General features: G+C 43.7%; 1 protein-coding gene across 12 annotated transcripts in view; it reads right to left on the reverse strand.

Annotated features, from left to right (window-relative positions):
• Window positions 1-23: 23 nt before the first annotated feature.
• Window positions 24-14870, reverse strand: part of tspoap1 (TSPO associated protein 1) — a 62923-nt gene continuing 48076 nt past the window's right edge. For 8 of the 12 annotated variants that reach the window (XM_008428121.2, XM_017308630.1, XM_017308628.1 and 5 more), the window contains 12 exons: window positions 14108-14497; window positions 13709-13864; window positions 12190-12975; window positions 10967-11066; window positions 8613-8749; window positions 7751-7919; window positions 6894-6962; window positions 5309-5356; window positions 3907-4025; window positions 3746-3817; window positions 3114-3236; window positions 24-2548 (listed from right to left, as the gene is read on the reverse strand). In XM_008428121.2, coding sequence (XP_008426343.1) covers window positions 2234-2548; window positions 3114-3236; window positions 3746-3817; window positions 3907-4025; window positions 5309-5356; window positions 6894-6962; window positions 7751-7919; window positions 8613-8749; window positions 10967-11066; window positions 12190-12975; window positions 13709-13864; window positions 14108-14497 — 2484 coding nt within the window. In that variant the 3' untranslated portion in view covers window positions 24-2233. Of the gene's footprint in view, window positions 2549-2892; window positions 2928-3113; window positions 3237-3745; window positions 3818-3906; window positions 4026-5308; window positions 5357-6893; window positions 6963-7750; window positions 7920-8612; window positions 8750-10966; window positions 11067-12189; window positions 12976-13708; window positions 13865-14107; window positions 14498-14870 lie in introns of all 12 variants that reach the window. The other 4 variants (XM_008428125.2, XM_008428122.2, XM_008428127.2 and 1 more) reach the window with 4 other exon arrangements.

Here is a 14870-nt window from a genome sequence, read left to right on the forward strand (position 1 = left end):
AGAATTACAGAAATTGCTAAAAAAAAAAAAAAAAAAAAAAAAAAAGCGAAGCACCTAACGTTTTGGCATATTCTGCAGTTTTACCACAGCCAGAATGAACAGGTGCCTCAGCACCGAAAGGAACCCAGCGATGAAAAACCTGAGGAGCCGCCTGGCAGCCCAGCGCAGCAGAGACGGAGGGGAGAAAATCAGAGTGAGCGTCGCAGGTGGGGAACAGTAAAAAAAAATTAAAAATGGGGGCCTGCTCTGCACATCTGCACTCAAAATAAACACTTCGATGACAGCTTTAGCTTTAATAAAGCTGCAATGAGCCCTACATAAACAACACAACACGGTTCTAACGCTCTAACACGGCATTATGTATTGCTAAAGTCAAGCTAGTCAGTATTGCTAACCACACTGCATATGCTAATCATCGACATTTACGTTGAAACACTGCAAGCTGGAGGCGACGGTAGAAACTTATTGCGGAGTCTATCACAGTACAGCAACACCACAAGCCTTCAGTGCAAACGCTCTGCTTCAGTGCAGATCCAGGAAGTGATGCTCCTGCTAGCTAACATTTAAGAAAAAAATAAATAAATAAAATAAAGCATGCTACATTCAAATCAGAATGAACCGCTAACGTCTGACAGACGGCTCGCTGTCCCTCCAAATGATATTCTGTCCTGTGGAGGAGAGTTAAGCTGTAACAAACTAACGACAGTGTGGGTAATGTGTAAAAGTGAGATGCTAAGCAAATAGGATGACAGACGAGTCGGTGTGCATTGGAGGATCGAAGGTAGGAAGCGTCAGTAGTAGCTCTGGTTTCCTCCGCAGCTGTTACACTGACAGTAGAGAGAACTCGGTTTGTCTTTCTCTAGAAGTTTTTCTATTATCTTCTCTCAGCTCATTTAAAGAGCACTGGAGATTTTAGTGCTAACTGAATGCTAGTTTGTAGTAATAATCAACAGATGCATGATGTCTGGATGCTGCAGATCTGCCTATTTCTCTCTAACACACCCTAAACATTCAGGTCATCAGGATTTTGTGTGTGTGTGAGAGAGAGAAAGGCATTTCTGCTGTGGATTTCATTCATAGACACACAAGCAAATGTCCCCCTCTCTCTCTGTCTTTCTCTCTCTCTAAAAAATAAAAATAAAAAAGTATATTTTATTGCAGTGGCCTCACAATGAAAAGTTTTAAATTGAGTAAATACCAACTGGTTGTTTTTTTGTGTGTGACTGTCCCACCGTCACAAACGCATGCAGAGTCTGATGAGCTACCAGAAGCCCGGGCATCATAAGCATTTTGAGATTTTATTTAAAAATCGGGTGAGAACATACGGGCGACACAGAGGTAAAGTACTCAAATTAAAACTTGGATTTCCATATTTTCTTGTGTGCATGAGAGAATGTGCCACTGGAATAAAAGCTATTTTAAGACTTTTTATACCTGCAGGGCCTGAATATACGCCTACATCTGCACCTACGCTCACATAGACAGAATCTAGAGGATGATGATGAACCTAACTCCAACTGAAACTAAATAACTATTTAATCCTGTGGGCTTGGCCACATTGACCCAATAATCCCCATGTCGGCTACTAACACGTCGATTCTAGGGAAACGAATGAAACGGTGACATGCTTTCACATTCATTCAAGAGCCCTGCTGCCTATGACAGCTCTGAGCTCACCGGTTAGCTTCACGCGCAGTGCTAACAACTACAAATAAATACGATTTTGTACAAAGTAACATAGAGGGAGAACAGAGATAATATAACTCCACCCATTAGGATGGATAGTGCATTTTTAAAACAGCCGCAACAGAAAAAAAAAAAAAAGAGCAAACTTGCTGCTTCTTTCTGTCGGCTTCAGATAAATAAGGTGGCACCAGCAGACGAGCGCTAAAGCTAACGTCGACCCGGCTGTCTGGGTGACGTCTGGTCCTCTAATCGACACTTCTCCGCATTAAATAGGTCTAAATCAGTCTTGCGTGTTGGTACGTTATTGCTGCGTCGTTTAACTGCGACAAGTCTATGAAGCGCAAGAATTTAGAATAAATATCTGCGAAGTTTGCTCAGCTCGACATGCACGGGTACATGCTGCAATGTTTTCTCGCTGGTCTAAGGCAAAAGTTTAATTACTGACGGTTAACGCATCAGTTAGTTGCGAACAGCATTGATTACCACATGAGACGTAACAGTACAGGCGGAGAAAAGTGCTTTAAGCGTGATACCAGTGTTCCGAGTCTCATTCTCTCTTGCTGGATCCCAGCTTCTTGAACAGTTTCTTGCCTTTGGAGAAAAAGCCTTTCTTTTTCTTGGCCTGCACGGCCGACGCCGAGGGAGCCGGGGTGTCCGGAGGAGAAGAGCGGACCTCCGCCGCAGCAGGATCGGGAGCAGGGGTTGCGTCGGGGGTCGGACTCGCGGCGGCTTCCAGCTGCGGCTGCAGGTCTGACGACTCCTTCCTGTTCGGGATCGAAGGTTCGAAGGCTGGGGGACGCAAAGCTTCTTCTGGCGCGGAGGGGACCGAATCTCGCGGCTCTGAAGAGGAGGCGCAAGTGTCCTAGCAGGGATAAGGCCAAGCTTTAGATGATGAGGTGGATATTCTTACTGTTTGTACTGTACTTCTGGAGGGAGTACGGTTTAAAAGGATTACTGCAAAAGGAAAGGTTTTCACGTGTTTCAACAGGGCAGGGATAAACATCGATAGATACAGATGTAGAGAGAGACAGAAATAGATGGCAAGTAGCGAGGTAAATATAGATAGAGAAACAGATAAGGGAAAGATGAGAGAGATAATTGTAGAGATAGAGAGGGTGACACTTTATTTATCCCGGGGGGGTAAGATGCGTTGGTGGAGGATGTGAGGAACTACAGAGGAGGTGCCGACCAACTGAAGACACTTACGATCAAGTCTCAAAGTGTACAGATCGTTTTTGCTTCTGCAAGAGGCCATGCAAGACAGAGGAGATGCAACAGGCAAAAATCAGACAGAGACAGAAATAAAATAAAAAGTAATCATGCGCTTTCACAGCGTAAAAGGGAGACGGCAATTTTTCATACTACTGATTTGAAAAGACGGGCAATAAAAACGAAATCTTTACTAATGTACAGATGGACTGAGGTACCTGTAATTCTTTCCTGGGTTCTGGTGCCGGTTGGGCACTGATCGGTTCTAGAGGAGGAGGTTCTTCTGGGAAGGCTTGCAGGAAGTTGGAGGGCACCAAGCCTCTGTGTCCATTCAGCTCTCCCTGAAAGAGTCGAGGATTTGGATTCTCTCAGAAAGCCAGACTTCAGTCTTTTTTATGACAAGGTTGCGCGACGTCAGGGAACTATTCAACGGTGATTTTAACGATTCTAACTGCAAAGACAATATTAATTACCAATAACCAAAATATTTCTGAAGCTTTTACAAAATTCTCCATGAGCTGCAGCGTCTCTGACTGAAACGACGCGCACAGAAATGTTCCCATGACGACTGCAACCTGATGCTGTTTTTTGACCTCATACATGTAAATTTGTCTTTTCTGATTCGATAAAGTAACTCCACAGACCAACTATAACTATAAAATTGTCTTATTTATAAATATTACAGCTAGAGCGGAACTATTGCACATTTTCTTTTGCACAAATGCTTACACAATCCTCTTAGCTGTTGTACAACTTCCTTCCTTTGGCATTTTCTTTTTATGCCAAAGGGCTCTGGAGGAGCTAAAGTCGACAAGAGACGCCTCCCAAAGTTTGGAGTTTCCAAACTTACGTAGAAGAACCCGTCTTCGTCCATGTCACCAAACACGTGTATGATGTCTCCTGCGCTGAAAGTCAGCTCAGCCTGAACACAAGTTTGACACAGAGAGTTCGCCGTTACTGAATGTTTTAGACGCGTGCCGTGGGAAGCAGCTGCTCACGCTCAGGTCGAACCTCTATGTCGGTGTTGGGGGAGCTCTCTCGCGGATCGTAGTCAAAGATGGCGACCATCCTTCGAGCCCCGGAGGCTGGTTTCCCTGCTGCAGCTGCCGGAGCAGCGCTGTGGCTGGGATCTGTGGGCCACACGGTTCAATCAGAGCCGTTATCGAAGACAATCAGGCAAAATGTCTGTCAGCCCCGCAAACACACAGCTCTGTTTGTTCGCATTGGACTCTCAACGTCATCATGCTACGCTGAGGAAAATTCACTCCACTGCACAGTTCATAGCAGGAAGAAACAAGAAATTAGTAATCAGTGTTAGAATTTTCTGCTTCTACTGTGAAGTCAAATCAAACATTTGTCAGGCGATGAATATGGACACAAGCAGAAACGGTTGCAGGTTTAAGCATGCCACCTGAACTGGGAAATGAAAAGAAGAGATACGAAGAATTAGTTGACATTAAGAACCAGTTGGCCGTTCATCCGAGCCCGTCGTTGCAGGTTTGTGGAGGGCAGAGGTCATTGGGTGGGAGGTGCAGTAAACCCTGCTCAGGTCGCCAATCTTTACCAAGGTTTCTGCAGGTTTTACCAACTCAAATTTAAAACTTTTTAAGACCATTTTGAGAACTTTATGAAAAGTTAAGTGAAATTTCTGTTATCTTCTGTTGGCAGCAGCTTTGTAATTCTCGCATGGCCTACAACCTAAACTCCCCTAGGGCCGAGCTGCGTTGCACATAACGCACGTAGCATTGTCTGGGTTGGCAACAGAGTCGAGTCAGTGGCTTAAGTGAACTTCATCCAGCCAACTGCTGACATATTTACTCTTACCCATGATAGAAGCAAGGGACCTAGTTAGCTAGCAAGTGTTAGCAGACTTAGCAGAGACAGAATCCAGTGAGCAATGATGTCTTCACACAACTCAAACTTTTGTCTTTAACAAAAGAACTTACATTAACTTACATACATTCATACATTCGTGATTAACTTACATTTTGTTTAATGAATACAAGACATTTCAAGGCCTTGATTTCATATTTATGAATTTAAAACGTTTTAAGGATACTTAAAAAGGTTTACATTTTGAGTTTGCCTTCTGCTTGGAGGCAAACTCCAAGCAGAAAACCCCCCAGGCTGGCATTCAAAACCTGCTACTAACGGCTTCTCCGTGCAGCCCTAGTTGATCGTCTTACTGCCGTTTGCAAAACATGCTTTGTATTTTCTGAATGTCACAAACAGGCAACCTATAACAAAAACAGGCAAATCTGAGCTTAGCGTTTTAAGCTGCTAAAGTAGTGACATTATACTAAGCAGAAAATGTGTAAAAAAAACAAAAAAAAACAAACAACCGCAGGTAAAGCATGCAGCGCACACGGAAACGCCGTCTCATCATGCAGGCACGCCGGGGCTGACGACAAACCTTGACTGGAGGAGTCTATGCTCTCCTCCCAGAGCGTCGCAGACTCCACTGGGGAGACATGAGGTGAGGGGGAGAAAACATAAGCAACACTACGCAGTCATTTTGAGGGACTGAGTGAGATTCAGTTTGAAGTCACACCAGCTTCACACAGAGAGTTACAGGACACAAGCAGCCAAATGCTTGGCTGAATGTTAGTGACTTCTCTTTGGTCACGTTAACTCGCACTCTGGTTCAGTCATGGATTGTTATGTGACAGACTGACAATAAAAGGTGCAAAAACTGCAAAGTGGGAGTAAAAGGATACTTAAGGATGGTTTTCATATTCTTTAACAAATATCTCAGATGCTCTGAGTGAATTTCACAGGATTTACAGCTGCAGGTCTTTGGGTTGTTTGCTCTTCTCAAGACATTTCCCTCCCACATTCTTCCTTCAAAGTAGCTCAAGTTCTCTCTGTTTGGATGGAGTGGAGGAAGCAGCAGGCCTCACCACGGATTCTCTATGGGATTTATGTCTGGACTTTGACTATGCCATTTTGTCCATCACTGCAGCCTTTAAAACACTGTTGACAGTTTATAAATCACTGAACGGTTTAGTACCCGAAACACACTGAAGATCTGCTGCTGTTGTAGCAACCATTCAGACCACTCAGGTCTTCTGGTTCTGCTCTGGATTGCCAGAACCAAACACAGGGAAGCAGCATTCAGCTTCTGTGCAGCACAAATCTGGAACAAACTTCTAGAAAACGGTAAGGCTGCTGAAACACTGAGTTCCTTTAAAACCCACCCGTTTAAGTTAGCTTTTGATTTATATTAACTAGATAATTGATCTATATATTCGATGTGTAGTTTCTGATTATCTTGATTAAGGAATTTGACAAATTAATGTTTATTATTGTATTGGTTGCTGCATGATGTAAAGGACTCTGAAGCGCCTTGCTGCTGACATGTTCTAATCTGAACAAATGAACTTGACTTGCTGCGCATAGAATAGCATCTCCACATCATGATGCTGCCACCTCCATGCTCATAGTGAGCAACCGCTTTGTGTCGGTCCGTCACATAAAATCCTGACAGACACAGAAGTTTGATTCAGATGTGACAGACAGCCAGAGCGTGTAGACGCGATGGAATCGTGTTGCGCTACGTTGTCTGTGTGAAGCTGGCCACAAAAGACATGAGAGTGGGTTGACACGAAGTTACTGGTGGAGATCAGACAGCACAAATATTTCAATCAGTGATAATGAAATTGATTTACAGCAGACTGAAATGTTCTGAGGGCTTATTGGTTAATCAGCAACACCATGTGACATCCTGTGTCAGTCAAATTACACGACTGAGAAAATAAATCAGCAACCAAAACAGTTGAACTCTAGGTGCTGAGTATAATAATATATGCCCTAAATGTTGGGAATGATGCTCGATTTTATGGCTGTTTTAGCCGTTTTTTACATTTTAAATCCCTTGCAGCGGCTGAGTGATAATCAGCAACTGAAGGAAATGAGACAAATGTGAAGAAGACAGAAAGAAGCAAACCAGAGAGAAGAAGAAAGGAGAGGTGGAAGCCGCAATCTGCAGCGAGACACACCTTTCTTGGATCGTCTCGGTTTCGGCGGTGGAACAGGGCGACGCGGAAGCTGTGCATATGTGCGAGTGCCTTAATGAAGTTTTAGAGGCCAGAAACAAATAAAAGAAATGAAATAATAAAAAAACAAACAAACAAAAAAACAGGAAACACACAGATGTTTTAAAAGAGCAGCCCAGACAAAAGCTGACGATGAAAAGCCAGCAGAGCCACGTAGACGGTGACAAGCAGCAGAACACAGCAGTGAGAACGAGTGGAAGTGAAAAGGTTTTTAAAAAAATCATCTGCAAGTACGGCTCTGGGTAGAAAGCAGGAAACAGAAGCAAAGTGTTAGCTTGATTTGTGCTGGTTTTCTTTCCACCATTCACCACAGACAAACACTGACTCATTTTACTCTTCACATGCCTGCAGAAAAAAACCCCTGTAGTAAAAAAAAAAAAAAAAAAAAAAAAAAAAAAAAAAACACAAGTAGGGTTGGGATTTCATTCTCTGTAACAGAGAACATAGATTTTGTGTTCAGTTACTTCAGCTGATATTTTGAAGTCTCCTTGTGGCTCAGAGTGAGGCAGAAGGCCACACTACATGGAGCTTCGTTTTTCCTCCATCGTGAAAAATATGTGATTTTTATTTTCTTTTATGAATTCAAATTATTAAACCATAAGAGAATATTCCATTTGCTAAAATCTATTTTTAAAAAATAAATCAAAACATGGCGGCAAATTATTTTTTTCTTTCTTCTGAGCAGCCGTTTTCACTTACCACTTCAAACATGGAAAGCAGTGACTTTATGGAACATCAGTACAGTCGACACATTACAAAGCAGCAGTCATGAAGTGGGACTTGAGCACGTTGTCACATACCGATCTTCTCCATGGAGGCAGCCGTGGACAGGAAGCCCTGCTGCAGCAGCTGCTGCTGGGTCTCCTCGTCCTCCACCTGGATCTCAGACACCATGTTACACGGGACGTAGCCCAGACGGCCACCTGACTCCCCCCGGTAAAACCCGTCCGCGTCTTTCTCTCCGTAAACCTGGGATGAAGAGAGAGACAGAAGATCTGCTGCCACTTTCTACATCTGACTTTTTTTAAAGGCGGAGTATTGTATGTTTTACAGGTGCATAGTGTCATTATATAGCAAAATTAAGTAACTATGTTACCTTCTGTTGTTATAGAAATGCTAACTATGTCAAATATGACTTCAGAATTTGACGCCTTGAAATTGGGTATCTATCTCTTTAAGAAACTCTTGCTCTTTCTGAAACGCAGCATTCGAGAAGTCTTTACAAAGTTGCTCCTCTACTAACCCTTTAACAATGTTTTATCCGGCGACGCACTGAGAAGCAGCTCATATAATCAGAACAGCAGAAGTGCAGTTCGGACAGGTGTTTGCTAAATGCTGCTGGCTAGTCTGAAGGAGCAGGGAGGGGGAGCTCCTTCAGACTAGAAGCTTTGAAACTGCAGCTCAGAGGAGGTGCTGTGTATCAAAGGTGATGCTAGATCAACCCAGGTATCTTGCACAGCTGAATGGTTGCCACGGGAGATTAAAGTTTGAGGATGTTTGAGGATTTCTCAAACATGAACGAAAGAATCAGAGTAACACTTCAGGTATGTTTTTGATGAGGGAACGACATTATAACACAAAGTAAAGCTAAAAAAAAAGTCAATCTTACATAATACTGCCCCTTTAAAAGTTCAGGAGGGACTGAGGAACCTGCACACTTACTTTGATGATCTGTCCTTCGCTAAAGGGCAGCTCCTCCTCTGCGGCATCAGGATTGGGAGACATGGTGACGGGATCATATGGAAAAAGCGCCACAAAGATGCGCACGCCGCAGTCTCCTTTTATCTTTGGAGGTTCACCTGCAGGGACACGGTCATCAAGACATATTTCCTGAAACGGGCTAAATTAAGAATTACCGATATTAAAAATATGATCCACAACTAAAGTCAGCGTCACTTCTGTACCTCCCCCTCAGTCAAACATAGACATATCTGCCAATAACATGTTGTGTTCCACCCTCATTTGCTCTGACATATAAGCAGATGCTGTGATACTTGCACTCCTGATGGATTCTCCTGAGTCTAGGTTGGGTTATTTTAAACTCGTACTTCGGAAAACCCTGTGTGGTTTATAAAATGCAAATAATTTTGTGCAGGATCCATAATGCACCATACAAATATTTCAAAGCTTATATGAAATGTGGATCTAAGCAGATAAGACTATAAATATAAGGTAAAAATTCCTTCAGGGAAATTCACAGACTCGTATATTTCAATCATTTACAACTGACTGCTGAGTTGAATAAAGGAAGGTTTTTACACAAACATCAGCAGATTCAAGTGCAGTGTTGAAAACCCAAAGAGACATAAAAAGCAGGATAGCAGAGCAAAGAAGCTGCATTCATGTTAAGGATCTGCACAATTCAGCAGCAGCCCACTTTAAGGAGGCAAACCATAGCTTCTTCAGCGGGATATGTTGGAGTCAAACTGCTACTGTACTGACGCTGCAGAGCCAAAAGGTCTTCACATCAAGAATATTTCATAAAACACCTTCTGTAAATATGCACCACTGGTTTGAGGGTATATTTAAACTCAAAACTCAATTTTAAAAGTTTCTTTTCACATTTATAATTGATTACAAAAATGCACATTTGTACAAAAACAAGTAAAAGATTTACAAAATAATAATAATTAAAAAAAATTTAAAACTAGTGGTGAAACGCGATTGAAATTGTCAATCAAGCTAACCACAGGGACGGATTAATCCCTGTGAGAAATCCTACAGCTGGTAAAATCTCACGCCACTCCATTTTGGTTTAGATTTTGTGAAGAAGGAAGTTATGCTCGCGTCATCTTCAGAGGCTTTTAAGTCGTTCCCTTCAGTGGTTCTTGTTGCAGCGCCACCACAGGCGAGGAGGGGGAACAGGTATTTCACAGTGTTTGGGTCGTTTGAGACGGTGCAGTGTGAAAGCGAACTAGTCTACCGGATCATCAAGTGAGAAAACACCCTGTTTGTGTCAACATTTCAAATGCAATAAATTCTGTGCAATTAATTAATCAAAAATTTAAATCTTGACCTTAGAGTAAATGTGTAACGAATTAATACATAATGCATTATTGATGATATTCTAAGTTATTGAGATGCACATTAACATTGCTTAGCTTCACTGAGCGTTTGTGCACCTCCCCCACCGGCTAACCACGGCGCTGCTACGAGCCAACTTGGCCCAGCACTTGTCCTTAAAAAAGGTAATCAAGCTAAACCACTGATCCTAAGCTGTGTGAGCCTTTCGACAAACGTGCACTTGTTCCTGATCTGCAGCCGCTCATCGGAGCAAACAGTGTTTGACCCAAACCAAAAGTCAATTATTCACTGTGGCCTGCACTGTGAAATAAAAAACACATCTGCAGACGAGCACTTGTTGCTCAAGACGCCACAGATGATGCAAAAAAAGCTGCTTATTTTAGCAACGCTGAGTGTATCGAGTATAAAAATGAGTGCAAGACATCAGCGTGACGGTGAAAGAGAAATTCTGCAGAGCTTTAAGCTGAACTCGTCTCATTACTGAGGCAAGAATCACAAGCAGACTTACTTGCACACTTTCACATCCTTACTGATCTCTGAGCTACAAGGACAGAACTTCTCTCTGCTGGCTTCCTCTATCTGTACATGTGTGAAATAAACATGAACCAGAAAAAGGTCAGGTTTCAGACTGATTGAGCAGAGAGTGAAGGAAATGCGGTGGAGGGGAAAAAGAGTGGAGGGCAGAGGAGGGGTGTTGCACATCTCTAATACAGGCAGCTTCTTTGCTGGTTAATCGAGGTTACTATTTTAATGTCTGTCACTTCCTCCTGTCATGACAAGCCACTTTGGCTTAAGCTGGTTCTCAGCTTAGCAATCTCCACAGCACCTTCTTCTCCGTAACACCACCCTCCCTTCTCTCCCTTAATGCACAAGGTACTAATCCGACAACCTTCATGTGAGTGAGGGGGAGGCTTGCCAGCTGAAACCACTAGCATGTCAGGATCTCTCCATACACTTCCACCAAACCCAGGAAGGAGGGAGGAGCTGCCGACCTTTGTGCTGCCTGGCGTGCGAGCTCATTGGTCTAGAAGACAGCTCTGCCTGGACACCTCTGGATGGGCCCGCCACAGCTGGAGGGATCTGACCGGGCTCCTGTTCAAAACAGAAAAAAACAACAAATATAAGGAAGTAAAATTTAACACACAAACCTGCCTTTTGTTGCAAGTCAGCACTGGGAACAGGTTGGTTACTGGTACAGGGTTAGTACGCGTTTCTCACAGTAACATTCAAGCACTTTTCAAGCGTTTTCAAGGTCCGTTTTCAAAATTTTCCAGCACCGCACTTTGGAGATAAAAACGATAAAAATGAACCAAACAGACAGTTTCAATTCACTACTACATGATATCATTAACTATAGTTATAAAAATAACATTTTTATGTTTTTAAATTTCTTTCTCACACCTGACTGATTCGAGAAAACGATAATTTAACATAAAAATCCAACAATCCAATCCAATAATGTTATTTAACATATAAAAGAGAAGCCTACCTTTATTTCAATGATCAAAAAGCCATTGGGAATAATAAATATTCATGATACTGAAACAATGTGAACAAATCATGTTACCTTCCTGCTAATATTAAATGCTTAAACACATTATGCAAAGAAAGTTAAAACATCAATAAAGAAGAGATTAGTCTGATTTAACTTCAGACAGCGAGAATTTTTTTTTTGTGCATTTTTCTTGTTTTTTAGGTGTATGAAATATCTGGTTTAAACTGTGAACAAAGTTTTCCATATTTAGACTTTAAAACAAAGTTTGCACTTTATTAGAAAACTGTGCAGTTTGAATACGAAGCACTTTCCAAACCACCTAGTTGAAATTCAAGTATTTCCAAAGATTTTAAGCACTAGCATACAAACTCTGTCGGTGACATGATGTGCAGAGCTTGTAATGACTTACAGCTAAGAATGAAAAACAACTTGACTTTAGGTGCTAAAGAAATTGAATAAATTAAAGAATCTTTTAGCAGAAAGACACACTAAAGCGAAGCATCTAAAGTAAATAATTTTTTTTTTAGGTAGTTTTTAGACAAAGCCTGGGTGTTAATATGCTGGAAAGTTGCACAACTTGAGAGCGATTCCACAACGCTGCTGGTAATGAAGCAGGCTTGTTTCTAGTGAGAGGAGGTGAGGTTATCCTCTGAGGATCTACACAGCCACAGGGAGAGACTAGGGCTGGGTCAACACAAGGACGACATCCACTGCAGTTACCGCTGCTTCGGCCTTCAGCCCTCTGCGGTGAGGCGGCTTGCCGTGCTCCGCCGGAGGCCCCTCGACCCACCACTCGGAGCTCATCTGCTCCAGCACCACCTCCCCGCGCCTGTACTCAGCGGGCTCTTCGTTGTCCGTGCCGTACTCCACGTCAATCTCCGTCCTGCGGCCGACCGGCGACCTCACAGTCCGCACCGTCTTGCTGACTGGGTAGGGTCTTGGCGGGGTAAGGCCATGGTCGGGGCTCTCCACGGCGGCGGTGGCGGCAGCCATCTGACTCCGGAGCATGGCCTCCCTTCTAAGGCGGTCCCCTAGCCCTTTGAGCAGCGCTCTCTCTTTGATAGTGGGGGTGAGTTTGGGCGGACAGCGGGCTGAGACTCGCCTGCTAGCGGGACTCGGATACAAGCTTTCGTCCTCGGGATAATTTACAGTGTCGACCGTGTCGGCGTAGCGCACCCTTTGCTGTGTCTTTGGCTTGACCTGCGAGGGTTCTTGTCGGACAGAAGGCTCTTTGGCAAGGGATCTGGGATCCCTGTTGAAGTGGTGGTGGTGGTGCGGGATGTGTGGGTCGGGGGGATGCGGGTAATGGAGATGCTCAGAGTCTCTAGGAAAGATGGACCCTGGCCGAGGCTTGCTGCGGTGGAGTAAAGGCTCTTCCTGACTGCTGTCCTCATCCGTCACCTCGGCGATGCTGAACAGCTGCTTGCACTGTGGGACCTGAGGAGGCAGCTTAAGGATCCGTTCCAGAACGTCCTCGTCGCTGTCCGGCGTCTCCAGTTTGCGTGACTGCGACGGTCGCAGTCAAACACGGGAGTGGTGAAGGTGTGGGGTCAAATAATTACCGTTATCCAAGAGAAAATTATTTATTTAAAGATGTTCAGGCATGCAAAGAGAAAAGAAAGAAGAGGAAAAACAATAAAAAGGGTTACAAACAGACACATACGCAACAGAAATTAAAACGTGAGCATGAAAGGGACCCATTATGCAAAATTCACATTTTGCACATTTTTATTTTTCCCTTTTAGTGTCAACATCTTCTGAAATCTGTTAAAAAGTTACAAATTTTTTGGATTCTGGAAAATGAGCTGTTTCAAAAACCTCCCAGTTGTTAAGTCACTTTCATAGCAATCCCAGCCGAGCTCAACCCGTTACCTAGCAACCCCAGCACGTTTGGTTAAGTGGTTTCACTTCTGTGTGCGCTGTTCAATGGCTGCTGGAAAAGACAAGTGTTTTGTTGTTGACTCTTTGTTGTTTGATCACTGAGTTGGGGGGGACGGGGACGGGCACGGGGACGTGGCCAGCAGTGGCTCACTTGGATTTAAAGTGACAGGCCTAAAAATAGACCAGGCTAAAGTCTCAGAATGATTTTGTCCAAACATTTTTTTTAACTTGTCTTAACCTTTTCAAGGAAGCATAAGAGGTCACCTTAAACAAAAAGAAGCACGCTTACACTCTACAAAAAAGACAGAAGTCGTAGAGTCTATGCAACAGAGGATACATTAGTAATGAATTTCTTTACCCTGTTGGCTCCCACTGCGTACCCCCTGGGCTGTGCTTCTCCCAGGTGGTCTGAGTAAAGCTCTTCCTCCTCCTCCTCCAGGATATCCGACAGATCCGAACGGCTGTTGTCCGCATGGTAGTCGCTGTGAGGCTCCATCAGGCCTCTGCTGTAACTCTGAAGGAAAACAGCAGCACCACAGCCAATCTAATGAGAATTATCTGTCGTGAATTCAGCTGCTTCATGAAAGATGTAACCATTTTACCTCTAATACTTTTATGTGACTTTGCTGTAGCTCTGGCTACATTTAAAGTATGTCTTTTTTTTTTACTAAATTTTGGGGGTAAAAACTGTTGAAAGTCATGAGCTCAGAGGTGTATAAATATATCTTTATGTAAAAAACAAATAATCAGAGCGTACCTGCTGCCTACTAGAGTAAGCCGGCTCCTGGTCTTGCCTCAAGAACTCCTCAATGGACACCAGCCGAGTGTTCTCCGGCTCCTCCTCCACCTCCGACTCGAGCGGCGAAGTGCAGGGTGGTCGCAGGACGTTAGTGCTCTGCGGGTTCAAGAGGTCAACGATCGGGGCCTTTGGTGGACTTGCGACGCGCTCTGGGGACCCAAGCTTGGCACAGGGGTCCTCGATGAACTCTGTGATGGATGGGAAAGGACGTATCGTCCCGGGGCTGTCGGTGTCTCTGCGCAGATCCAACGCCGCCACCATAATCTCCACTTGAGCAGGCGGAGGTGGCGTAGCTGCTGCTGCTGGCGACGGCTGAGGTGCTGCGTTGATGGGGGAGGCCACATTAACCTGAGCAGAAGAAATGCAACGTTTTATGATAACATCTGTTAATAAGGAGAGGCAATTTTAAGTTTCAGTGACTGCTCGTCAATCAGATGCTTCACACCAGTATTTCGCTCTAATTAGCATTTTATGTGCTTGATGTTCAGGGTTCCTACGCTTTTCCCACAGTAAAATTAAAGCGTGCAAGTTTTCAAAAACCTTTCCAGTGTCACGTTTTGGAGATAAAAGACAGTCTTAATTCACTATCGTTATTAGCAATGTCCTGTGATTGTATATACGTTCTACAGCAGGAAAGATTGAAACTAAAACATATCAAAATGTTTTGTTTGGAAACGTCGCTCTCACGCACACACTACACACCTGATCGATCTGAGAACAA

Source organism: Poecilia reticulata, linkage group LG14, assembly GCF_000633615.1.
Source record: "Poecilia reticulata strain Guanapo linkage group LG14, Guppy_female_1.0+MT, whole genome shotgun sequence".
Lineage (NCBI taxonomy): Eukaryota > Metazoa > Chordata > Actinopteri > Cyprinodontiformes > Poeciliidae > Poecilia > Poecilia reticulata.